The 24,213-nt window shown below is 49.7% G+C and overlaps 1 protein-coding gene across 2 annotated transcripts; it reads left to right on the top strand.

Moving 5' to 3' along the window:
* Positions 1 to 4: 4 nt before the first annotated feature.
* On the top strand, positions 5 to 24,007 carry C1H19orf47 (chromosome 1 C19orf47 homolog). Of its 2 annotated transcripts, XM_059279478.1 has the most exons (11): positions 5 to 111; positions 3,470 to 3,591; positions 5,916 to 5,967; positions 8,848 to 8,935; positions 9,021 to 9,135; positions 10,521 to 10,602; positions 14,282 to 14,419; positions 17,168 to 17,320; positions 20,664 to 20,734; positions 22,773 to 23,118; positions 23,730 to 24,007. In XM_059279478.1, exons 2-11 carry the CDS (start codon positions 3,547 to 3,549, stop codon positions 23,822 to 23,824), a joined length of 1,185 nt encoding a protein of 394 aa, XP_059135461.1. In that variant the 5' UTR covers positions 5 to 111; positions 3,470 to 3,546; the 3' UTR covers positions 23,825 to 24,007. The 2 variants fall into 2 exon arrangements, with proteins under 2 accessions (XP_059135461.1, XP_059135455.1); XM_059279472.1 differs by having other exon boundaries at positions 22,773 to 24,007.
* The last annotated feature ends 206 nt before the right edge of the window (positions 24,008 to 24,213 follow it).

Here is a 24,213-nt window from a genome sequence, read left to right as displayed (position 1 = left end):
AGGGCAGGACTTCCGGGGCGGGCGGCCGGGGCGGAGGGAGGAGTGGCTGGCAGTTGGCGCGACCAGGAGGGCAGGCAGGCTGCTCGTGGGGGTGCGGGCCGGCAGGGCCAGGTGAGGTGCGGGCCCGGCTGGCGGGACTGGGTCTGAGGAGGTTGGGGATGAAGATGCGGAGTGACCAAGGGTGTGGATTCCCAGTGCGGGCTACCCCGTGCTACCAGATAAGCGATTTCTTTTTCCGAGCCTCAGTTTCCTCCTCTGTACAATGGGGTCCCGAAGCCGACCGTAGAACCCCCTTAATGGGACGTCAGCCAGCTCGTGCACGCCGCGGCTGCTCCCAGCGCTCCTCCTCTCGCTACTCTTCCATCCTTGTTAGCGCCGATGATGATAGCGCGGGAGATGGCCGGGCTAGCAGGCCAGCGGGTGTGGGTTCGAATCTCAGCTCCGCGGTGCAGCATTGGGCCTGTGTCTTTACCTCTCTGAACCCCAGTTTCCTCTGCACAGTGATAGTCTCAGGCTCATAGGTTCATCCTGCAGATTCTGATGAATATCTTTGGCATACCAAGAGCTCGGTGGATTGGGATGGTAGTAGCTGAGAGTTCTAACAAAATAGAGGCAGGGAAGCCCAGAGAAAGGAAGACAATAGTCGGGAAGATCGATACCCTGATGTTTGCCGAGTCTTGATTTAAAATAATGACTGATGCATGTTCCTTAATTTAAAAGGCTGAAATTTACATTGTTATCCTATTTGGGAAATTAACACTGCTTGCCAGGAGAAGGAAAACGTAACTTGAAATACAATAGTAATAGAACAGCCTCTTCAGTTGTGGGCGGTGAATGAAAGATACTTGAAAATTGGATAATTTGTTTGTTTATTTATTTATTTATATTTGAGATCTCTATGTAGCTCTGGCTGTCCTGGAACTCACTATGTAGACCAGGTTGGCCTCGAATTCACACAGTTCCACCTGCCTCTGCCAAGTGCTGGGATTAAAGGTGTTCGTCACCATGCCCGGCTGGCTAAGTAGGCTTATATTTGGATCCCAACTCACACCTGCGTGCAACTGACATTAGGTCCACAACTGTCCCACTGTCACTGGTTTAGTTAAGATTTAATTTAATGCATACTTATCACGTGCCGTCCATAGTAGGAGCTTTGAGTTTGCTTATTTTATGCCTCTAACACCGTTTTAAAATTAAAAAAACAAAAAGATCGGTTTTATCGTGTGTGTGTGTGTGTGTGTGTGTGTGTGTGTGTGTGTGTGTGTTAGGTCAGAGGACGACTTGGCCTGGTGGCCTTTACCTACTGAACGATCTCACTGCCCCACACCACACGTTTAAAAAAATGTCCACCATTGAAGGGCAGTGAGCCTGTGTATGCATTTGTGTGGAGATGAGGACAGCTTTTGGGAGTTGTCTCTACCATGTGGGATGTAGGTTCAGGGGACTGAACTAATGTTGTCTGAGTTGGAGGCAGGCCTCTTTGGTAGGTTACCTTTTTCTTCTTTTTTTTTTTTGTTATCTTTTTCTTTAAAGTGCTTGCTAGCTAATCACTTCTCGGCCTTTTGGCTAAGATCAGGTGTAAAGTGCTTGCTAGGCAAGTGCTCCGTCATTGATCCTTTTCTCAGCTCTTGGCTTTTTGAGGTAGGGTCTCCGTGTAGCACACCTGGCCTGGAACTCAAAATTTCATCTTCCATTTCCTGAGCTGGCGTGATGGGTAGTAATAGGATGGTTTAAATGGCTCTGAGAGGTGAGTCCCAGAAAAATAGAGCAAAGCCAGGCTTGGGGCTAAGTTCTGCTCCCCCTCCCCCTCCCCTTCATCTTCCTACTATTCCACCCTTCTTGGTTTCTTTGAGACATGGCCTTGGTATTTAGCCTTGGCTCTCTGCAAACTCATGGTGCTCCTGCATTAGCCTCCAACACCATGCTTTGGATTCAAGTCTCCTAAGGACATAAAAGTATGTGGATTCTAATAAATAGTAATTTTTTGAGTTTTGAGAGCTATTTTAAAAATGTTAATTTTGTCAATTTTCACTATTCAGAAAGAGATAGACTTTTAAAATATTAACCTGTGTGTGTATGTGTTATGTGTACTTGTTTGTATGTTCACTCATGTGCACGCGCCTGTGGATGCCAAAGTTGGGTGTCTTACTTGGTCCTCCTTTATCGTGTATTTTGAGTCAGGGTCTCTCATTGAACCTGGAGCTCACCCTTTTGGGCAGACAGACTGGCTGCTGAGCTCCAGGGATCCGCCTGTCTTCACTTCCCCAGTGCTTGGCTTTATTAGAAGTGGGTGGTGGGGATTTGAATTCCAATCTTCATATACAATACTGACTGAGCCATCTACCCAGCTGGGGAGATGGACTTTTTAAAAAGAAGATTCATTTATTTTTATGTGTATGTATATTTACCTGCTTGTGTATGTTTCCACCACACACATGCCTGATGCACATGGAGCCCAGGCTGTTGGATCCTCTTGGACTAAAGTTACAGGTGGTTGTGACCTGTGTGTGAGTGATGGGAACCAAACCAAAGCAAGAAGTGCTCTTAACCTCTGAGCATTTATGGACCCTGGAAATGGTTTTTAAGATAGTAGAGAGTGCTGCCGGTCGGTGGTGGTGCACGCCTTTAATCCCAGCACTCGGGAGGCAGAGCCAGGCGGATCTCTGTGAGTTCGAGGCCAGCCTGGGCTACCAAGTGAGTTCCAGGAAAGGCGCAAAGCTACACAGAGAAACCCTGTCTCGAAAAACCCAAAAAAAAAAAAAAAAAAAAAAAGATAGTAGAGAGTGCCTTGGAGATGAAGGCAGGAAGATTTCGAATTCAGGAGACCTAGTTTCAACAAATGGGATCAAACCAAACCAAACAGACAAAATGGTATTAAGGAGATGAAATTGAGTTCAAACAGTGACTTCCTTGCCCTAGTATTTTTTTTTTTTTTTGGTTTTTCAAGACAGGGTTTCTCTGTGTAGTTTTGATGCCTGTCCTGGGATCTCGCACTGTAGACCAGGCTGGCCTGGAACTCACAGAGTTCCTCCTGGCTCTGCCTCCTGAGTACTGGGATTAAAGGCGTGCGCCACCGCCACCACCGCCTGTATTTTTTTTTTAATTTAATAATTTATTTAAATTTACTTTATGTGCATTGGTGTGAAGGTGTCAGGTCCCCTGAAACTGGAGTTACAGACAGTTGTGAGCTGCCATGTGTGTGCTGGGAACTGAACCTGGGTCCTCTGCAAGAGCAGCCAATGCTCTGAACCACTGAGCCATCTCTCCAGGCCTCTTGTTTAGTATTAACTGAGGCCTTCCAAGGATAGTCTGGTTATGCGTGCTGTGTAGCAGTCCCTCAGCCTCCATTCATTGGACTGACCTGAGTTCAAGTTCTGGCCCTACTGTTAACCTGCTGTGCTTTCTTTGGCTTACCGTTCGCTCTGTTTTAACTTTATTTACTCTTTTTGCTCATCTTTCTTCCTCCCAGGCTCAAAATGCAAAGCCGCTGAGAGGTACATATTCTCAGTTTCTGGCACAGAGTAAACACTCCCGAGGACCTGCTCCATGGGCTTCGGAATCAGAGAGAACTTGCTTTGGAATCTCAGAAAGGTCAGTTGCTATATGTGACACTTGGCAAGTGACTGTTCCTTGCTGAGTCAGGTGTGTTTTTTTTAATTGATGAGAACGGGACTAATAATAGTCTTCCCCATGAGGCTGTTGCAAGGCATCTTCATGATGCTCCGACCTGGGGGCTAGTTGGTGCTTGGTGTGTGACATGTCCTGACTTTCTCAGAGCTGTCTTTGTACTATTTATTGGTGTCACATCCAGAACTTGCTGTGTAGCTAAGGATAGCCTTGAACTTCTGAACCTCCTGCCTCTGCCTCCCAAGTGCTGGGACTGCAGGTGTGTGTACCTAGTATGTATGGTGCTGGGGATGGAGCCCAGAGCTTCATGTATGCTGGGCAAGCACTCTCCAAACTGAATTACACCTCTAGCCCCACCCACCTGCTTGATACTGGGTCTGCTGTACAGCCCAGGCTAGCCTTGAACGTGATGTGAAGCTTGGGCTGGCTTCCAAAGCTCTTCAGCCCCCTTTAAGCAGTGGCTCATCTAAGTGAAAATTGGTTTTCCATTTCTTTGGAGCCTCTTAGGGTCTGGTAAACCCCCCCCCCCCCCCCCATCTCCTCGCAGTCTGGCTCTTAAACATACTGAGGAGCTTTTAGCTTAGGGCACTAGACTCAGTGTCCCCTTTCCTGGAATAGTCTTCCTCTAAAGAGCCACACACTCACTTCTCCCTCAGGTCTCTACATGACACCTCAGTCTTTGCAGATCAGCCTGTTGGAAACGGCTCCCACCCTTCCCCGGCCGTCCATGCTTTTTCCACAGCACTGCCTTTATAGCTGTTTGGTTTGCTGTCTGTCCCCTGCTTCTCTGCTCCCAGCTGGGCTCCATGGTTCTGTCCCCCTCTGGATCCTTAAGTATTTCCCACATGGAAGGTGGGAAACTTGGGAAACCTGTTTGTTTATTTATTTTGCTGTGGACCACACCCAGCCTTCCGTATCCTAGCAAAAATTCTGTCACTGAGCTACATACCAACTAAATCTTTTATGTTTGATGCAGAGTCTTATGTAGCCTAGGCTGGTCTTGAACTCGTGAACCTCTTGTCTCAGCCTTCTGAATGCTGGAATTCCAGACACTCTACCATGCTTGATTTTTGTCTTAAGGCTTGAGAAGGAGCCTCACACTGGATGTGGTGGCATACTTCTTTAATTTCAGCATTGAGGGGCAGAGACGGGAATCTCAAGTTCTGCCTGGTCTACAGAGTGTGTTCCAGGACAGCTAGGACTATAAACATCCAAACAAACAAACAAATAGAGAAAGCCTCACTTTGTAGCCTGGGCTATCCCCCTGCCTCAGTTTCCTGAGTAGTGGGGTAGCAGGTGCATCCACTGTGCCTGACTCCGTTAGGAAGTTTCCTTTGAGCAATGGGTGGGTCCATGTGCTGGGATTTGGGGGGCCACTATTCCAGCTAGACCTCTCGTGGTGTGAAGAATGGAAGCTTGGACATTTGCCTTCTGTGCTGGTCCTTTTATGTCAACCTGCCACAAGCCAGGGTCATCTGGGAAGAGGACTCTCAATTGAGAAAATGCCTCTATAAGATTAGCTTGTAGGAGCCGGGCGGCAGGCACACGCCTTTAATCCCAGTACTCGGGAGGCAGAGCCAGGCGGATCTCTGTGAGTTCGGGGCCAGCCTGGTCTACAGAGCGAGATCCAGGAAAGGCACAAAGCAGAGAAACCCTGTCTCGGAAAAACCGAAAAAAAAAAACCAAAAAAACAAAACAAAACAAAAAAACCCCAAAACAAAAAACAACAACAAAAAAAAAAAAACCAAAAAAACCAAAAAAAAAAACCCGTTAGCTTGTAAGCAAGTCTAGGGGGCATTTTCTCCATTGGTGATTGATATGAGATGGCCCATCCCACTGTGGGTGATGTCGTTCCTGGGTAAGGTGGTCAAGGTGTTATAAGACAACTTGTCTGAGCAAGCCAGTAAACAGCACTCCTCCATGGCCTCTGCATCAGTTCCTACCTCCAGGTTCCTTCCTTGAGTTCCGGTCCTGACTTACCTCCAAGATGGACTACAAGCTGTCAGATGAAATAAACCCTTTCCTCTCCAAGTTGCTTTTTGTCATGGTGTTTCATTCCAGCAGTGGACACCCTAAGACGCCATCTTTGAGCTCCTTCCCAGGCAGAGGTGATAGCTGGGATGGCAACCCTGTCCTAGGCTGACGTCCTGCCAGCTGCTCCAGGCTATTCTTGGTTTGTGAGCCCCTAGTCCAGGAATGCTCCTCTGGCAGGCAGTCGGGCAGGCAGCACCGGGAGCCTGAGGCTCTCTGTGGGCCGACGAATGGGACCTCTCCCTTCTCTTTTCCAGGCTCCAGGAAGCAGGGTCAAGGCCAGGGAGACGATGGTCTCAGTGACTATGGGTGAGTCTGATTTCCCTGCAGGGCCCCTCTGCCCACCTCCCTTTCTGGGGTGTGGTCTGGGTCTAGAGAGGTGGAGCGGGGAGGGTTGGTAACAGGCAGGAACAGCTGGGCTCTACTGAGGTGGGGGCGGGGCTGGAGCCTGTCTGTTCTCTTCCTGTGTTGGGCCTCCTGCGTTAGGAGTTTGGCCTGGAGAACTTGGTAAGGCCCTCTGGTGCATGCTCCACCTGGCCTGCTACCTGTGAGATGGAGATGGTAGGTAATTCTGCAATCTGGATTGAGGAGATTACCACATGTGGAATCCTGGGCATAGTTCTCAACAGATGTTAAATGTGCTTGCTGGGAGACAGCCCTGATTATCCCTCCACTCTCTTTCCTGAGATGCAGTTCCATGCTAACCCAGGCTCACCTGCAAGTCCTTGGAGCAAGGACGACCTCGAGCTCCTCATCTTCCTGCCTCCACTTCCAGTGCTGGGATCACAGGTGTGCTACCACCAGCCTGGCTAGCTTGCGTGCTCCTTCTCTTGCTCTCTGTTTTTGGGGTGGGGGAGATGTAGTCTCCCATGTGACTAGGCCACGTTCAGATTCCTGCCCTAAGCTCCTGAGTGCTGGGGTTAGAGCTGTATGCCACCACGCCCAGACCCCAGCTCTTGTCAAGCCGTCTATTGGGATTGTCAAGGCACAGAGACCACATGGTGGCTTAGGAAAATGTGGAGATCTATTGCATATGTAGGAAAATCGAAAGCTGGGCTGTGGCACAAGCCTATAATCCCAGCACTCAGGAGGCAGAGGCAGGCGGATCTCTGAATTGGAGGCCAGACTGGACTACAGAGAGAGTTCCAGGACAGCCAGGGCTACACAGAGAAACCCTGTGGGGGTGAGGGGCAATGGAATTAAAAGCAACTAAAGGACAAACCTTTAGCAAGGCCCAGGCTTTGAGTTGGCATAACAAAACTATGCAGTATATCATCATGATGTGTGCCTTTATGTAGTGTGATATTTGAGAGTCATCTGTGGGACTAAGCGAAACTGTTGACTTTCCTTTTGAATGTTGTGTAGTACTTTACATGTTTGTTTATGGATGCCACTGTCAAGGGATATTGCTTAGGGCTTGAGGTGTAGCTAAGTGGTAGAGCACTTGCCTAGGACTCACCTGTAGGGACTTGGAGTATGGCTCAGTATTATGGTTTACTAAGGGCAGAGGAGGTAGCTCAGAGCCCTTAACTGGCATTCATTAGCCATGTTGCATCTGCAGCACTACAAACAGACAATCAAAGGATATTGTTTTGTTCCGGGATAGACATCTGCCGGTGTATATTCTTGATGATTTCTCCTGGTGCTATGTGTAGTAACCTCATCCCGCTGATTCTAAGACACACTGTTAGGGAATGTAACATTTCTGGGTACGGGCTACATCTCTTTTGTTTGTTTTTGGAGACAATGTCTCACTCTGTAGTTCTCCGGATCATTCACTGTGTATCCCAGACTGGTCTCAAACCCACCGCTGCAGCTTCCTGAGTGCTGGGATTAAAGGCTGGCACCACCACCTGTGGCCTAGGTATTTCTTAATGGCCACTGGTTTATGACAGCTCAGTTGGTCACGTGTTTGCCTTTTCTCTATAATACATGACATGGTGGTGTGAGCCTGATGTAGAGATTCTGCAACTCCTTGGTCACCAGGCTCTGTAGGGCCTTTGTAAATGGTGCACACTTGTGATCCAGCACAGTAAGGCAGGAGGATCAGGAGTTCAAGGTCATTCTTAGCTACTTGGTGAGGTCAAAGCAACCCTGAGATTCATGAGATCCTGCCTTTTTTTTTTTTTTTTTTTTTTTTTTTGAAGCAGGGTCTCACTATGTAGTCTTGGCCGTCTTGGAACTTGATATGTAGACCAGGCTGGCCTTGAATCCACCTGCCTCAGCCTCCCAAGGTGTGTGTCACCATGCTAGCTGAGACCCTGTCTTTAAAGAAAAGGGGGGGGGGACTCAAGGGAAGCAGGTGGGGATTTAGCTTGGTGAGCGGAGTGCTGGCCTAGCACGCACAAGCCCTGGGTTCAATCCCCAGCACCACATAAACTGAGCATGGTGGCAGCACACACCTGCAAGTCCAGCCCTGGGGAGGAGGAGGCAGGAGGATCAGAGTTCAAGGTCATCCTCAGCTACAGAGTAAATTTGAGGCCAGGCCTGGGCTCCACTAGACCTTGTCTTAAAAAACAAACGAACAAACCAGCCATTGAAGGTCGTCTGGACTCAGTCCACCTGTCCACCCAGTGACTTGAGGACATGGGTGCTGTTAGTACTGAAATGTTAGCCAGGTGAGGATGGATTTCTTGACTTCTGCCCTGAGGGTCTAAGGTATCACAGGTGCTAGGAACAGGATTGGACCTGTGCTGTGTGCCCAGGAAGTACTTGGTAGATGTATAGTACCATTACAAATTACAGATGGGGAAACTGAGGCACTGAGCTTTGACTTGCCCACAGTCCTACAGGCAGGAAATGGCAGAGCCAGGATTGAACCAGTCAAGCTTCCTGCTAACAGATATGAATGTGAGCCTCTCCTTGAGGCTTGGTTGCTCCCTGCTAAAGCCCATGGACTGGCTCCAGGCCTGGGCTCCCCACCGGGCCATGTGCTGAGCGCTATCAGGCCAGGCACATGGGTTAAGGCACCAGGACGGGGTGAAGCTGTAAGAACAAGGTCAAAGGACCGGGAACTTGGGAGCATCATGCCTGGCATGTTAAACCTCTCAGGTCCCAGTTCGTGGACTCAGTGCCTGCTGAATCACAGGTGGTCAGGGGTTCTCAGGTCAGGGCTGGCATGCTCTGGGTCGATTCGGAAGCCACTGCTGCTGCAGTTTGCTATGAATGACTGTCCTGTCTAACCTCCAGCCACTTCCGAGTGGATCCAGTTCTTCAAGGAAGCTGGCATTCCCCCAGGACCTGCTGTGAATTATGCTGTGATGTTTGTGGACAATCGGTGAGGAGGCTGATGGGACAGGGTAAACTGGGTAGGAGGAGGCGGGAACTTGCTGGGTGGGGCCTCATCACCATCCTCCCAACAGGATCCAGAAGAGCATGCTGCTAGATCTCAATAAGGAAATCATGAACGAGCTGGGCGTGACTGTAGTGGGTGACATCATTGCTATCCTCAAGCATGCCAAGGTGGTACACCGCCAGGTAGGTGCCCTTCTGTGCCTCTGACTGCCTGGGGAAAGTGTGAGTGAGGCTGGAGGGGATTGTTGTGGGGCCAGTAGGAGGCCTGGCAGCAAAGGAAGGTGCAGTATTGGAGGCAGGTTTAGCTCTTTGCTGTGTGACGTTGGGCATGTTGCCTGACTTTTCTGAGCCTTGTTTTCTGTCTTCTCTATGCAATGAGGCAAACCATAATTTTGTGTTTCTTTTTCCATTTTTCACATGTGTGTGGTATACACACATGGACACACGTGAATTGTGCATGTTCACGTGTATATGTGCATGTGGAGGCCCAAGGTTGATAAAGGGAATTATCCTCAATCACTCTTGCACCTTATTCAGTGAGGCAAGATCTCTCAATCAAACCCAGAGCTTGCTGATACAGCTACCAGATGCCCTGAACCTTTATAGTAACATGTGCAATAGATCTCAACATTTTCCTAAGCCACCATGTGGTCTCTGTGCCTTGACAATCCCAATAGACGGCTTGAAAAGAGCTGGGGATCTGGGCGTGGTGGCATACAGCTCTAACCCCAGCACTCAGGAGCTTAGGGCAGGAATCTGAACGTGGCCTAGTCACGTGGGAGACTACATCTCCCCCACCCCAAAAACAGAGAGCAAGAGAAGGAGCACGCAAGCTAGCCAGGCTGGTGGTAGCACACCTGTGATCCCAGCACTGGAAGTGGAGGCAGGAAGATGAGGAGCTCAAGGTCATCCTCCAGAGCACCCGAGTTCAGTTCCTAGCACTAATACGAAGCTCACAACTGCTTTTAAGTGCAGCTTCAAGGGATCTCATGCCTGTGGCCTCTGCAAGTACCTGCACTCTCATACACCACACACACACACACACACACACACACACACACACACACACACACACAACTAAAAGTGGATTAAAAAACAACCCCAGAGCAGAACAGATTTTGTTTTTTGTTTGTTTATTTGTTTTGTTTTGTTTGTTTTTTTCAAGACAGAGTTTCTCTTGTGTAACCCTGACTGTCCTGGAACTCGCTCTGTAAACCAGGCTGGCCTGAAACTCACAGAGATCCCCCTGCTTCTGCCTCCCGAGTGCTGGTATTAAAGGCGTGTGCCACCACCGCCCAGCTGGCAGAACAGCTTTTTTTTTTTTTTTTTAAGATTTGTTTATTTATTATTTATTATGTATACAGAAGAGGGTGCCAGATCTCATTACAGATGGTTGTGAGCCACCATGTGGGTGCTGGGAATTGAACTCAGGACCTCTGGAAGAGCAGCCAGTGCTCTTAACCTCTGAGCCATCTCTCCAGCCGGGCAGAACAGCTTTTAAGGCCTCTGGGTGCTGCTCAGTGCTTGAGGACCCCCTTCTGGGCTAACCCGTGACCTCTCATTTCCAGGACATGTGCAAAGCTGCCACTGAGTCAGTGCCCTGCAGCCCCAGCCCCCTCCAGGGGGAGCTTCGCCGTGGCGCCTCTAGCGGTGAGTTGCATCTGTTCTGTCTCTTCCTTCATTGTATCCCCTCACTGAAGGGAGCACATCTGGTTTGCAGAGGTGGAAGCAAAGCCGTTGAGGCCCTCCCTCTATAAAGGACCAAATAAGCTAGGCAGAGAGTGACTGTTTGTGTGGCCCTTTCTCACAGTAGTCATAATTTTTTTAAATTAGTGTGTGTGGTCTCACAAGATAGTGTCTGAGAAAGTTAGAGGACATGTTGTGGGAGGTGGTTTTCTCTTTCCACCATATAGATCTTGATGCTCAAACTTGGGTCATCAGGCTTGGTTGTAAGTACTTGTACCCGCTAAGTCATCCTTCTGGCCTCCCCCCCCCCCCCCCCTAAACAGAAGTTTATATAGCCCAGGCTGGCCTTGAAGTCACTATCCTCCTGCCGTAGCATTAGCATCTTGCTTCTGGGGTCACCATTTCTGATTTATTCTTTGGTGGTGCTGGGGATGGAGCCCAGAGCCTGAGCAGGCTGGTCGCAGGCTGGTCATGCCGTTCACTCAGCTGCACCTCAGCCCGTATACCTTACCTTATATACTCCTCTTTGTCCTAGTTTGCTTGGTTTTTTTTGGAGGGGGGGGGGGTTCAAGACAATTTCTCTGTGTAACACCCCTGGCTGTTCTGGAACTCACTCTGTCTCAAACTCACAGAGATCCGTCTGGCTCTGCCTCCCAAGTGCTGGGATTCAAGGTGTGCGCCACTGCTGCCTGGCTTCTTGATAAAGCATGGCTAAAAGCAACTTGGGAAGGAAAGAGTTTATTCAGCTTACATGGCCTGATCAGGACCTCAAGGTGGAGGCCCTGGAGGAATGCTGCTCTTTTCTTTTGTTCCTTCTTGAAATAGGGTCTCACTATGTAGCCCTGGTTGGTCTTGAACTGCTGTCTCGGCCTTCTGAGTACTGGGATTAATATAGACATTGTTCCACCACACCTATCCAGCTATCCTTCTTACAGCTTCCCGACCAATCACCTGCTGGGAGTGGCACTGCCCACAGTGGGGCAGCCTCCCCACCAGTTATCAGTCAAAAAAATACCCCACAGACATGTCTGTAGGCCAGTCTGATGGAGGCATTTTTTGACCTCTTCTCCGATGTCTCTAGTTTGTGTAAAGTTGATAAAAAACAAAAAACAAAAAACTAACTAGCCATACTTCTAAAAAATGTATTTCTTGTTTACATTTATTTATTCTGTGTGTATATGTTTGGGGAGTACTCGAGTGCCATGGCACATGTGGTTATGTGACCCCCACTTCCACCATATGGGTCCCGTGGATCAGGACCTTCACCCACATTCTTGCCTTTATTCACTGAGTCGTCTCAGTGTCCCCCATGTGTCCTTTTTAAGGACACCTTGTTTACTATATGCTGTTGAGTCATTTGCTGAGCTCATAGCCAGCACCACCGTGACTCATCCCAGAACAAAGCCTGTAAGCCACACGTGTTTTCCATGAAGCACACCGTGGCCTTTCCATGCAGTGCAGTGTCACACAGCACCTTAGCAGTGTGCTTGGTGTCATTGAAAGCTGCACAGTCTCCAAGCAAAAGCAGAAAAGAGACCAGTTTTTACATTTCTTGCAGTAAGTAGACCATGGAAGAAGGACACTTACAGGAGCTGACACCAGAGGCCACAGGATCCCTTTGCCATAGGCTGGGGACACGTGCTGGGTGATGGTGCCAATCTGCAAACAGCTGCAGAAGCACCACATGTATTGGTGTATGGGGCTGTAGTGAATCCCAGTGAGCAGATGAGTGTGCACACACAGACTCTGAAGACCTGGGCAACAAACAGAGTGAGACCCTATTTAAAAAACATACGGAGCTGGGCTCGAACTCAGCTGGCAGAGTGCTCGCCCAGCATACACGAGGCCTTGGACGCGATCCCCAGCTCCAAACAGTCAGGCACTGTGGTACACCCTCTAATCTAGCACTTGAGAAGTGGTAGCCGGAGGGTTAGACATTTAAAGTAGGGGGTTGGAGAGGCGCAGTGGTTAAGAACACTGGCTGCTCTTCCAGAGAACCGGAGTTCAGTTCCCAGCACCCGCATCAAGTAGTTCACAGATGTCTGTAACTCCAGCACCAGGGGCCTGACGCCCTCTTCAGGCCTCCAGAAGAACCATCTCAAACAAGGTAGAAGAAAAGGACACACACACATCTGAGTGTCACAATTCTGAGTGACACAGTGCACACATATGAATGGACAGACACACACAAACATAAACAGTTACAGACATTTACTTCTCACAGATAAATAAACACGAAGTCATAGACATATGCTTCTCACAGTTTTATGGGTTGGCTGGCCATGGTACTCTGACCCAGTTCAGCGGGTCTCTGTGGTTCATGATGTCTAGATTGAAGTATGGCTTCGTTTACACATCTGATTACTGGCTTGGTGTCAGCTGGAGTAATAGAGGTGACTTGGTGTCTTTATGCAGCAGGCTAGCCTAGGCACGTTCTGACGGTGAGAGTCACAGGGTTCCTAAAAACAGCATTAGCAGGCAGGCTCCAGCACTGGGGCTTCTGGAGCCTCTGCTGTTGTGATATCTGCTCTGTCCGTGCTGGCAGGGCACACCCAAAGGTCTTGATGTGGGGAGGCTGTAGAAATCAGGCTTCGTTTCTCTAACAAGCCCACAACACGCATACAGAAAAGAGTTTGATCATAACGGCTTTGTGGGCGGCTGTGTAACTCAGCTCTAGAGTGTATGCTTAGCCTGTGAGGCCCTGTGTTCTAGTCTCCGTCCTAAAGCCTCAGCACTAAGTTGTTAAAGGCTCTGCTGAATAGCATTCAGTATAGGGCAGCGGATAGCCATTGTCCAAAGACAGAGACAAGCATGGCTGTCCTTCCAGAGTCCCCTCCTCCCCCTTTCAGGGATCCCACAACTCTGGCTGCCAGTCTTTCAAAAGTGCCTGTCCATAACATTTTCATACCTTTCTGGATGGCTTTTTCTCTTTCCTCCCTCCCTCCATCCCTCCCAAGACAAGGACTCGCTATATAGCTATAGCCCTGACTGGCTTGGAATGCATGTAGACGAAGCTAGCCCTGAATTTATAGAGTCCCACCTGCCTCTGCCTCCCGAGTGCTGGGGTTAAAAGCATTTTCCATCATGCCTGGCCTACATGCCTTTTATAATTTCAAGTAACTGAAAAATGAAACCAAATCTGTGCATGGTGGCTCATGTGTATAATCCCAACACTCAGGAGGCTGAGGCAGGAGGATTGTTATGAATTAGCCAGCCTGGGTTACATTGTGAGTTCCAGGCCAGCCCAGAGCAAGACAAAGTCTTAAAAAAAAAAATCCTGTCAAGTGATGAGGACTGTGGAACAAAGTGTGTCATGGGTCAGGGGAGCAGAAGTAAAAGGGGTCCTGGTGGGATGGGATGTTAGAGGAGTTTTCTCTGAGAGGTCAGACATGGTTCCTGGGAATGGGAAGCTGCCTTCCAGGTTCCTTAAGCATCCCTGACATTATGAGGATGGAGCAGCCACAGGGCGACAGAAGCTGCTTCTTCCTTAGTCCAGTGCTTTCCTCTGACATCCTGGCCCCAACACTGTTGGGCTGAGAACTCACTCCTGGACTGTTCTTCCAGAATCCTCCTCCCTGCCATTTCCCAGTCCCTTCTCCAGGGCACCCATAGCATGGCTGGACTCACTTCCCTCCTCCCACAGCCGCTTCTCGAATGATCACCAACAGCTTGAACCATGACTCTCCACCCCACACTCCCCCAAGGCGGTCAGACACCAGCACTTCCAAGATCTCCGTCACCGTGTCCAACAAGATGGCAGCGAAGGGTGCCAAGGCTGCCGGTGAGGACGCTTGGGCAGGTGTTGGGCAGAGCTGCAGGGGAATGTGGGTGAGCAGAAGGCGGGCGGGTGCGCGCGTGTGCGCGTGTCGTGTATTTGGGGGGGTGCTGCTGAGTGTGACAAGGTGCTTCAGAGACCACCCGAAGGTCATTGACCTCTGTGAACTTGATCAAGTCTGAGAACTTAATTTTTGTTTCTTTTTTTCTCTTTTTAAAAATTAAATTTATGGGGGCTGGAGAGATGGCTCAGAGGTTAAGAGCACTGCTTGTTCTTCCAAAGGTCCTGAGTTCAATTGTCAGCAACCACATGGTGGCTCACAACCATCTGTAATGAGATCTGGTGCCCTCTTCTGGCCTGCAGGGATATGTGCAGACAGAACACTGTATACATAATAAATAAATTAAAAAAAAAAAAAATTAAATTTATTTTACATCCTGACCAGTTTCCCCTCCATCCTCTCCTCCCATCCCCCCCCAACCCCCGCCTCCCCTATTCACTCCTCCTCTGTTTCTGTTCAGCAAGGCAGGCCTCCCATGGGTGTCAACAAAGCATGGCATATCAAGTTGAGGTAGGATTAAGCTCCTGGCCTTGTATTAAGGCTGGGCAAGGCGACCCAGTATGAGGAGTAGGGTCCCAAGAGCCAAGCCAGGCCTTAGGGACAGGCCCTGGTCCCACTGCTGAGAGTCCCACAAGCAGACCTCTGTCTGTTTGTTTTAACTTAAAGGTTTATTTTTATTTTTTGAATTATGTGTGTGTATGTGGGTGTGTGCTTGTGTGCACAGGTGTCCATGGAGGCCAGAAGAGTGGTTTCCCTGACCTGAAGTTACAGGCCATGTGAGCTTTCTGATGTGGGTTCTGGGAACTGAACTTGGGTCCTCTGCAAAAGCAGTACTTGATCCTAAGCACTGAGCCGTCTCTCTGGCTCCTTGTTACTGTTTCTAGAAGGGCAGTGATGATGTCTTGGTTTCGAGGACAGTGAGAAGCTCTCCAAGATAGACTGGAGACCTGGCTTTTCTACTTCTCCTTGGTAACTGAGGCTGGCCTTGAGATTGTTATATAGCCTCGATGATGTTGACGAAAGCCCTGGATTCAATCCTCAGCACCACAAAAATTTATAAGCATAAAAGTAAAAGTAAGAGCCGGGCAGTGATGGTGCACACGCCTTTAATCCCAGCACTCTGGAGGCAGAGGCAGGCGGATCTCTGAGTTGGAGGCCAGCCTGGGCTACAGAGTGAGTTCTAGGACAGCCCAGGCTATACAGAGAAACCCAGTAAAAAAACAAAAAGTAAATGTGAGAAGCTAGGTATGGTAGTACATACCTGTAAGTCCAGCATTCAGAAAGCAGAGGCAGGGGGATCATTCCAAATTCAAGTTTGGTTTGGTCTATCCAGAGAGTTCCAGGCTAGCTAGAGTTAGAGCAAACCAAAAAGAAAAACCAGAAAGCTAAAAGTAGTTAATAAAGTGCTGAAACAGTGGCGACAGGTCTACCTCCCGACACTGTGAAGGGACTTCTTTTTTGTGGTTGAAGTATAAAGTAGGTGTTGTAAAGCATGCTGGAGTGGAGAGGCTGAAGCAGGAGGATTACAAGTTCCAGACCAGCCTGGGCTACATAGTGAGACCCTGGCTTAGCAACAGAAAAGAAGTTTAATTTAGGGTTGGTGACACTGTTCAGTGAGTCAGTGCTTTTGCTGCCGTGATTGATGACCTTAGTTCAGTCCCTGGGCCCCACGTGGTGAAGGGAGAGAGCCACGGATGTACACACACATATCATAAGTATAGATAGTTTTATTTTTTACTTATTTTATTTTTTTAAAGATTTATTTATTTATTTATTTATTATGTATACAGTGTTCTGTTTGCATGTATCCCTGCAGGCCAGAAGAGGGCGCCAGATCTCATTACAGATGGTTGTGAGCCACCATATGGGTGCTGGGAATTGAACTCAGGACCTCTGGAAGAACAGCCGTGCTCTTAACCTCTGAGTCATCTCTCCAGCCCTATTTTTTACTTATTTATGTGTATGGATGTTTTGTCTACATGTATGTCTGTGCATTGTGTGAATGCCTAGTGCCAGTAGAGGTCACAGAGGGTATCTGATCCCCTGGAACTGAAGTTACAGATAGTTGTGAGTTGCCATGTGGGTGCTGGGAATTGAACCCAGGTCCTCTGGAAGAGCAGCCAGTGCTCTTTACCACTGAGCCATCTCTCTAGCCCCCAGTACATATATTTTAAAGTATAATTAATTCTGCAAAATACCTAAACGGTAAGTATGATTACTTGTTAATAAGTGAAAGCACAAAAAGAATAGGCAAAAGGCACAAGCACATACAGTTCTGAAGGCAGCACTATGGGATTTGAGGATGTAACCACCCAGCAGGTCCCACAGTCCAGATGTCTGGGAAGTCACCACTGCTTGCAAATCCCAAGCACTTGTGGTTTAGTGACTAATGTCCTCAGTGGCTCCGTCTGGTGATGGAGCAGCTGTGCACATGAAGGATCCAGTCACACAAGCAAGGAGATGAAAGACACTGATGTGCAGCTGGCATTGTGGTGCATGTCCATAAGCCCAGCCCTCCAGGGCTAAAGCAGCAAGATTGTGAGTTGAGGCCAGCATGACAATATAGGGAGACCTTGTCTCCAAAGAGGGAGGACAGAGACAGACAGATTGTCATGCCCATAGCTAGTTCCCCCACCACCCCCAACCTCAGAACATCCTTGCCTGAGGGAGCTGACTCCATGTCTCCTTACCAGCTCTGGCCCGCAGGGAAGAGGAGAGCCTGGTTGTTCCTACCAAGCGGCGGCGACGGGTGACAGCTGAGATGGAGGGGAAGTACATCATCCACATGCCGAAGGGGACCACCCCCCGCACCCGCAAGATCCTGGAGCAGCAGCAGGCAGCAAAAGGTTCAGGCTGTGTGGGCTGCAGATGGGGCTCTCTAAGCTTGTTACCCAGTGATGGTCCTGCCCAGTGGGTGGGGGCTTAGAGGGAAGCAGCTAACGGCATTTGGCTAAGAGGACAGCAACCATAGAGGAAGAGACTCACCTCTGGGCTGCCATCCTGCAGTTCATGAAGCTGGGTTCCTCATGCCTTGTCCCTGGAGGGCAGGGACAAAAAGTCAGTTATGGCTGGCCTGGAAAGCAAGTGACCATACCTGGCTAAGAGTAGGCCCGCAGTGGACCCCAGTACTGTGAGGCAAAGCAAGGGCTCATCCTCAGTGCTGTGGAGATGGCCCCATGGTGGTGACATTTTAGAAAGTTCTGCTGGTGCTCCTGGAAGAACTTTGAGATGGTGTACATCTTCTTCCTGGGCCCCATACCTATGGGTGTTGTCCCTCTCTGGAGCAGCATGTGTGGACCTGCAAATGTCACTGAATATAGAGGCTCTATTCTTTTTCCTTGATTTTGTTTATTTTTATATATTAAAGGCATGCGCCACCGCCGCCCGGCCTTATTTTTATATATTTATTCACTTATTTTTTGGTTTTTCCAGACAGATTCTTTATATAGCCCTGGCTGTCCTGGAACTAGCTCTGTAGACCAGGCTGGCCTCAGACTCACGGAGATCCTCCTGCCTCTGCCTCCCGAGTGCTGGGATTAAGGCATGCACTGCCAATTCCTGGCCAGTTGGTTTATTTTTTTATATTCTGTTTTTGAGGTGCTGTGGATCTGACCTTGTGCATGCTAGGGTAGTGCTCTACCTCCTACTTAAAGCCTCAGTCTTTTTTACGTGTGTGGCACAAATAACATTATTTTCTAGATAGCAGTATAAAATTTCCTCCAGTTATGTCTTTCTTTCGTTTTTAATCTTTTATTCTTTCGTACTTTCCTTAAAAAACTATTTTGTGGGTCTGCTTATGTGAATTCATGTGCATGTGTGGCAGTCCTCGAAAGCCAGAAGAGGGTGTTAGGGTCCCTGGAACAGGATACTAGGAATTGGACCTGGGTCCTCTATAAGAGCAGCAAGTGCTCTTAACTGCTGAGCCATCTCTCCAGTCTGTCCTTCAATAACTTCATCCATGTGTACATTCTACCTTGACTGGATCTATCCTTGCCGGATACCCCAGCATACCCTCTCTTACATTCATGTCCTGTCCTTTTATTTTCCTGCAGGGGGCTTACTGTTCCCTGTTAGAGCTGCCTTCTAGAATGACCTTGTGTGAGTGCCGTAGTGCAGTTAGTTCCCGTGGCAGGTCCCACCCAGAAGACAGCATTTCCCAGCGCTTCTCCAGCTCTCACGCTCCTCCTGTCCCCTCTCATGCAGTGTCCTGTGAGCCTTGGAGAGGTTGATGTAGGTAGTCGGTTTAGGGCTGAGCACTCAGTGCACACACTCACCTCAGCGCTTTGACCAGTTGAGTCTTTGTGGTAACTGCTGCCCACTGTTGAAGAAGCTTCTCTGACCAAGAGGAGGGCAGCACTAATATGGGTATAAACAAACGTGTAGATATGTTTAAATTATTCTTTATTTATGTGAATATGTGTGAGTCTATGTGAGTTTATGTGTACCACATGCATGTAAGAGCCTACAGAGGCCAGAAGAGGGTGTCAGATCCTCTAGAACTGGAGTTACAGATGATGTAAGCTGGGGGTACTGGGAAATTCTGCAAGAGCAGTAATTGCTCTTAACTGCTGAGCCATCTTTTCAGAGCCCCCATCCCCCTAAACATGAATATTTAGAAGGCAATTTGATAACATGTCCATTTACCAAAACAACAGTATTAAATTTTCTATTAGGACCTCCGATCTCCTAAGCCTTGGGCATTGGACCAGGTTTACCATACCAGGCCTGTATTTCCTCCTGTGGAGCAGGCCTCAAATCTAATCAGGAGCTGTTGGTTAACTCCATAACCTCATGCCACTGTTAGACCAGTGGGCACATCTTGCCAGGCAGGTTGATGTTTTAGCATTCAGAGTTCACTGCTGGGTAATGCCCCTGATGACCTTTCCCCCCAGTGGCCTGCATAGTACCTTTCAACACCGTGAAGCTAGCCATCAAGGAGGAAGCTTGTTTTTCTATCAGTTTAGTTTGGTTTTTCTCTGTCCTACTACCGAAGTGTGCTGTGCCTGCCTTAGTAGGGTCACCTGTCATGCTGGCTGTCCTGGAGCTCACTAACTCACAGAGATCCCCCTGCCTCTGCCTCCAAAGTGCTGGGATCAAAGGCGTGTGCCACCATGCCTGAGCTGGTGGCTTATTCTTTTTTAATGGTCATTTGTTTCCATAATATTTTGGGCTATGACTCAGTGAACACTGTTATTGGTGGAGATGTAGAGTTTGTTTGTTTGTTTGAGAGAGGATTTCTCTGTGTAGCCTTGGCTGTAGCCCAGGAACTCGATCTGTAGATCAGGCTGGTGGCCTTGAACTCAGAGATCCAACTGCCTCTGCCTCCAGAGTAGTGGGATTAATGGTGTGTGCCACCACTGTCCGACTAAGATGGAGGTTTTATTTAGTAGAGGACTCATTACCATTCATCACATTCTGCCAGATGCCCACAATTGCAAACTTAAAAGGAACAAAGCTGGATGGAGTAGCATTTGGGAAGTGTAGGCAGGAGAATCGGGAGTTCAGGGCCAGCCTTAGTTACATAGTGAGTTCAAAGTTAGCCTAGGCTACATGAGACCCAATCTCAAAGAAGAAACATTTTCCCTTCCACATCATCTTATACAGAGGCACAGTGAATTTCAGGTATCAATTTTCATTGATTGTTTTAGTTAGGGTTACTGTAGCTATGATGAAGCATCATGATCAAAAGCAGGTTGGGGAGGAGAGGGTTTATTTGGCTTACACTTCCACATCACTGGAGGAAGTCAGGACAGGAACTCAAACAAGACAGGAACCTGGAAGCAGGAGCTGATGCAGAAGCCATGGAGGGGTTCTGCTTACCTGGTTCTTTCATGGCTTGTTCAGCCTGCTTTCTTATAGAACCCAGGACCACCTGCCCAGAGATAGCACCACCCACAGTGGGCTGGGCCCTTCAGCATCAATCACTAATTAAGAAAACGCCCTCTAGGCTTGTCTACCGACATCTTATGGAGGCGTTCCCTCCTCTTAGGTGATTTCAGCTTGTGTCAAGTTGACATAAAGCTAGCCAGCTCGTTGGTCTTTCCCCGATCTGACCCTTGGGAGCCTGAGCTGAGCATGCATGGTCTGTCCCTAGGTCATCTCACCTTGGCATCTGCACTGTGGTCAGCCTAGACATGGTCCCACGGGGCCACAGGCAGGTGCTGCCTCATGGTGCCACTTCTCTCCCAGGTCTGCATAGAACTTCTGTATTTGATCGCCTTGGGGCTGAGACCAAAGCAGACACGACGACAGGGACTAAGGTGAGTATGGCGTGCTGGAGCGGCTCGTGTGGGCAAGTGCTGGTCCTCTTGGTGTGCTTCTTGACACTCACGGTCTGTGTCCCAGGTGGCCAAACTCTCTTCCCACCCTTTGAACCTGTTTTCTCTTTGGCTGTGGTGGATTTCTTGTTTGCCCTTTGCCCTTTCGTAACAGTCTGCTTGGCTGCTGGATTTCTTTCTTCCACCCCCAGGTCCTAACTAGTCTCAGGATCCTCTACCATAGCAATCTTATCCTGAGCCTCCAGCTCAGGTGCCTGCCATCTGCATTCAGTCAGCTGAATACATTCCAAGTTGGATGCCTCCGTCTGTCCTCAGCTCTGCCACCTCTGTCTGATGCGTGGATAGGGTCCCACAGCGCTGCCATGAACCCTTGTAGCCCTGTCCCCACAGTTATAGCCATGCTGCCGCATGAAGAGGAGGTTTTTCTGTTTCTTTTACTTTTTTGTGACAGAGTCTCATATGCTCTGGGTGGTCTGACACTGTAGCCAAGTGATTGAACTCCTGATCCTCCTGCCTCCACTTCCCAAGTGCTCAGATGACAGGCATGCACTGCCACGCCTGCCTTCTTTAGGACTGGATGTTTGGCGGGGGTGGTGTGGTGTGGGGGTGGTGTGGTGTGGTATGGTGGTGTTTGTTTTGAGTCAGTCTTTCCTGTAGCCTAGGCTGGCCTAGAACTCGAGATCATTCTCCTTCAACCTCACGAGTACTGAGATCACAGCCTTGCACCGCTGCTTCCAAGGTTTTTTTTGTTTTGTTTTGTTTTTTAAACTGTGCCCACAGCAAAACCTAGTCTTACTGCTGTAACCAGCGGTTCCCTAGGCCCCAGGCATGGAGTATGGTTAGAATACCCTAGAGCTCACTCTGACAGGCTGGATGGCCTTGGCATTGTCATTTCAGCCATTTGTACCTCAGTTCCTGAATCTATATAATGCCAGTTAATAGGGCGGCTATGGGTGTCAGCAAGAGGCTGGGATGTAGGGCACGGCAAGCGCTCCTTAGGTATCACCCACAGTGGACACTGGCTTCCACTGAGTCCCGTGCTCACCAGGGTAGAGCCGTCTGCCCTCTGTCTCTCACCTCCCAGAATCTTACCGTGATGTGATGGTAATACAGGCTCCTAGGACTGGACGTTCAGCCATGTGAGGCTTTACTGAGTGCTCAGGAGGTGTGGCTGTCACTTCTGCCTCCGAAACCGAAGGCATGCTTCTTTCTCTGCTCACTCATCTCGGAGGGACTACAACCCCTGGCATCTCTGAGAAGACATGGATTGTCCCTGACTCCTGCCCTCTAGCCTGCTACTCCCCTTCAATGCTGGCAGTGATGGCCCACGTCTATCATCCCAACACTCAGGAGACTGAGGCAGGAGGATCTCCAGCTTGAGACTGTGGACTGTGTAGTAACCCTTGTAAAGGAAAAGAAAATCCATGAAGACATCCTGTCCTTCACAGAACACGACTGACTGTTGATATTGTTGAATTAGTGAAGTTATTTCTGATGCTACCTCCTCCCTCGAGTTATGACTCCAGGAGGGTATGGTCAGGGTTGTCCTGACCATCGTGGTGTCTTTAACACTGTTCATCCTAGGCTGAGGTTCATAAACTATCTGCTAAGTAAATGACTGAGTAAGGGGCTGGGGTATAGTTCAGTGGTAGAGTGTTTCCCAGCTGTGTATGAGGCCCTGAATTCTGTCTAATGCATGACACTGTAAACAGCTAAAATGACCTGGGCAATCTTCCCAGTGCCCAGCCTGCCCTTGGCAAGGCACTCCTGTTTCTCCCTGTCCTTATTAGAGCTACTGACATTCAGCTTTCAGAGCTCCAGTGGCCTGTGCCCTTTCCTAAGGAACCTTCCCGAGTCCCTGGCATAGTCAGGTCTTCCTCTGGGCTCCCTGGCCTCTGGTCCCTGTCACTATTACATAGGATGACACTGGACTGCCAGCTGACTTTCTCAGAGGCCAGCACAGAGCAGGCAGCATGTTGATGACTAAAATGACCCACTGTCCTTTCTCTGACATCTACAGCCCACAGGAGTTTTCAGCCGCTTAGGGGCCACCCCAGAGATGGATGAGGACTTGGCCTGGGACAGTGACAATGACAGCAGCAGCTCTGTCCTGCAGTATGCTGGGGTCCTAAAGAAGCTAGGACGGGGCCCCACCAAGACCAGTCCCCAGCCGGCACTGACTGTCAAAGCCAAGGCCACAAGCTCTGCAACCACGACAGCTCCAAGGCTGCGGCGCCCGGCACTTCCCTCTCGCCCTGGGCCAGAGAAGAAGCCGGAGTCCCTGCCCAAAGTCAGTGTCCTCCAGAGACTGGGCAAGGCTGCCGTTGTGTCTGAGGCCCAGGACAGCCAGGTCACAAGCACCAAGAGTAAGTCCTCAGCTGAGGTCAAGTTCGCCATTAAGAGGACTCTGGTAGGGCCCCGGGGGAGCAGCTCCATTGAGAGCCTTGGTGCCCAGATGGACCATGCAGGCACTGTGAGCGTGTTCAAAAGACTGGGCCGAAGGACTTTGTAGCCGGCACACAGGGTGGGGTGCAGCATGGAATGGCAGGCAGGTTCCTGCTTCCCTCCCTCCCTCCCAGCTCCAGGTGACACAAGGCTTGGCTCTCCAGCGTTCATGCTGTGCTCCAAGCACTTGGTACACAGGCCTTTGCCTGGTCTCCGATGTTCCTGTGGCCTGACCTTGCCTGCTCTGGGACTCTCCCTGCCTGCCCTCTGTCCTCTGTGCACTAACTGTGGCCTTGGTAGATTCCCCTTTCTACCTCTTCCCAAAGCCAAGTGCCCTGCCCCTTCCGTGCAGCCCACCCCTCACTGGGGCGCCCTCCTGTCCTGGCTGCCCCATCACAGAGGTGTTACCTGGAGGCACTCCCTTTGCCCCACCCCATGGCTTCCCTCCCTCTTCTCCCCTCCCCCCCTGCTGTGATGTCTCTCTTCTCTTCACTCTTTTCATTTCTCTTCTGTTTTCTGTCCCTGTGGCAAGGCCCGACCGTCCGCTGCATCCTGCCTGACCCTCCTGCACCTCTGACCTCCCAGCGGCCCCGTCGACGGTGGCGTCGAACCTGTAAAGACTGTTAGCCGCCTTCCATTCCCAGGCTGGAGGGACCCCCCCAGATCCTGGCCTGCAGCTGGGGCACCTCCGTTTCCCTGTCCTGATTGATGGTCTTTTTCCTTGGTGGGTGGTGGGCAGCGGACACTGGGGAGGGGAAGAGCACTGGGGGAAGGTGATGGCTGTTTTAATATATTTTTGTGACTTCCAAACTGTCCTTCCCCTCCTTCCGTGGGAGTCACAGGTCTGTTCTTCACACCAACACAGTGGCATGGGGGGCGCTGGTGAAGGGCTGGGCCCAAAGCGTCAGCACCTGAGTTGAAGGGTATAAAGGTGACAGTCCCCTCGATGAGGTCACCTCTCCTCGGAGCTGCAGTGGTCTGTCACTATGGTTCCTCCCGTGGATTTCGCCTGTTCC

This window comes from Peromyscus eremicus, chromosome 1 (genome assembly GCF_949786415.1).
Source record: "Peromyscus eremicus chromosome 1, PerEre_H2_v1, whole genome shotgun sequence".
In the NCBI taxonomy this organism is placed as follows: domain Eukaryota; kingdom Metazoa; phylum Chordata; class Mammalia; order Rodentia; family Cricetidae; genus Peromyscus; species Peromyscus eremicus.
The sequence above is the reverse complement of the archived record's forward strand: the minus strand, read 5'-3'. Positions and strand labels throughout refer to the sequence as shown.

Coding starts and splice junctions, on each gene's coding strand:
- C1H19orf47 (XM_059279472.1), top strand. CDS start 3,547: ATGGGCTTCGGAATCAGAGAGAACTTGCTTTGGAATCTCAGAAAG. Junction 5,968..8,847: donor GATGGTCTCAGTGACTATGG/GTGAGTCTGATT, acceptor TCTAACCTCCAG/CCACTTCCGAGTGGATCCAG. Junction 17,321..20,663: donor GCAGCAGCAGGCAGCAAAAG/GTTCAGGCTGTG, acceptor CTTCTCTCCCAG/GTCTGCATAGAACTTCTGTA.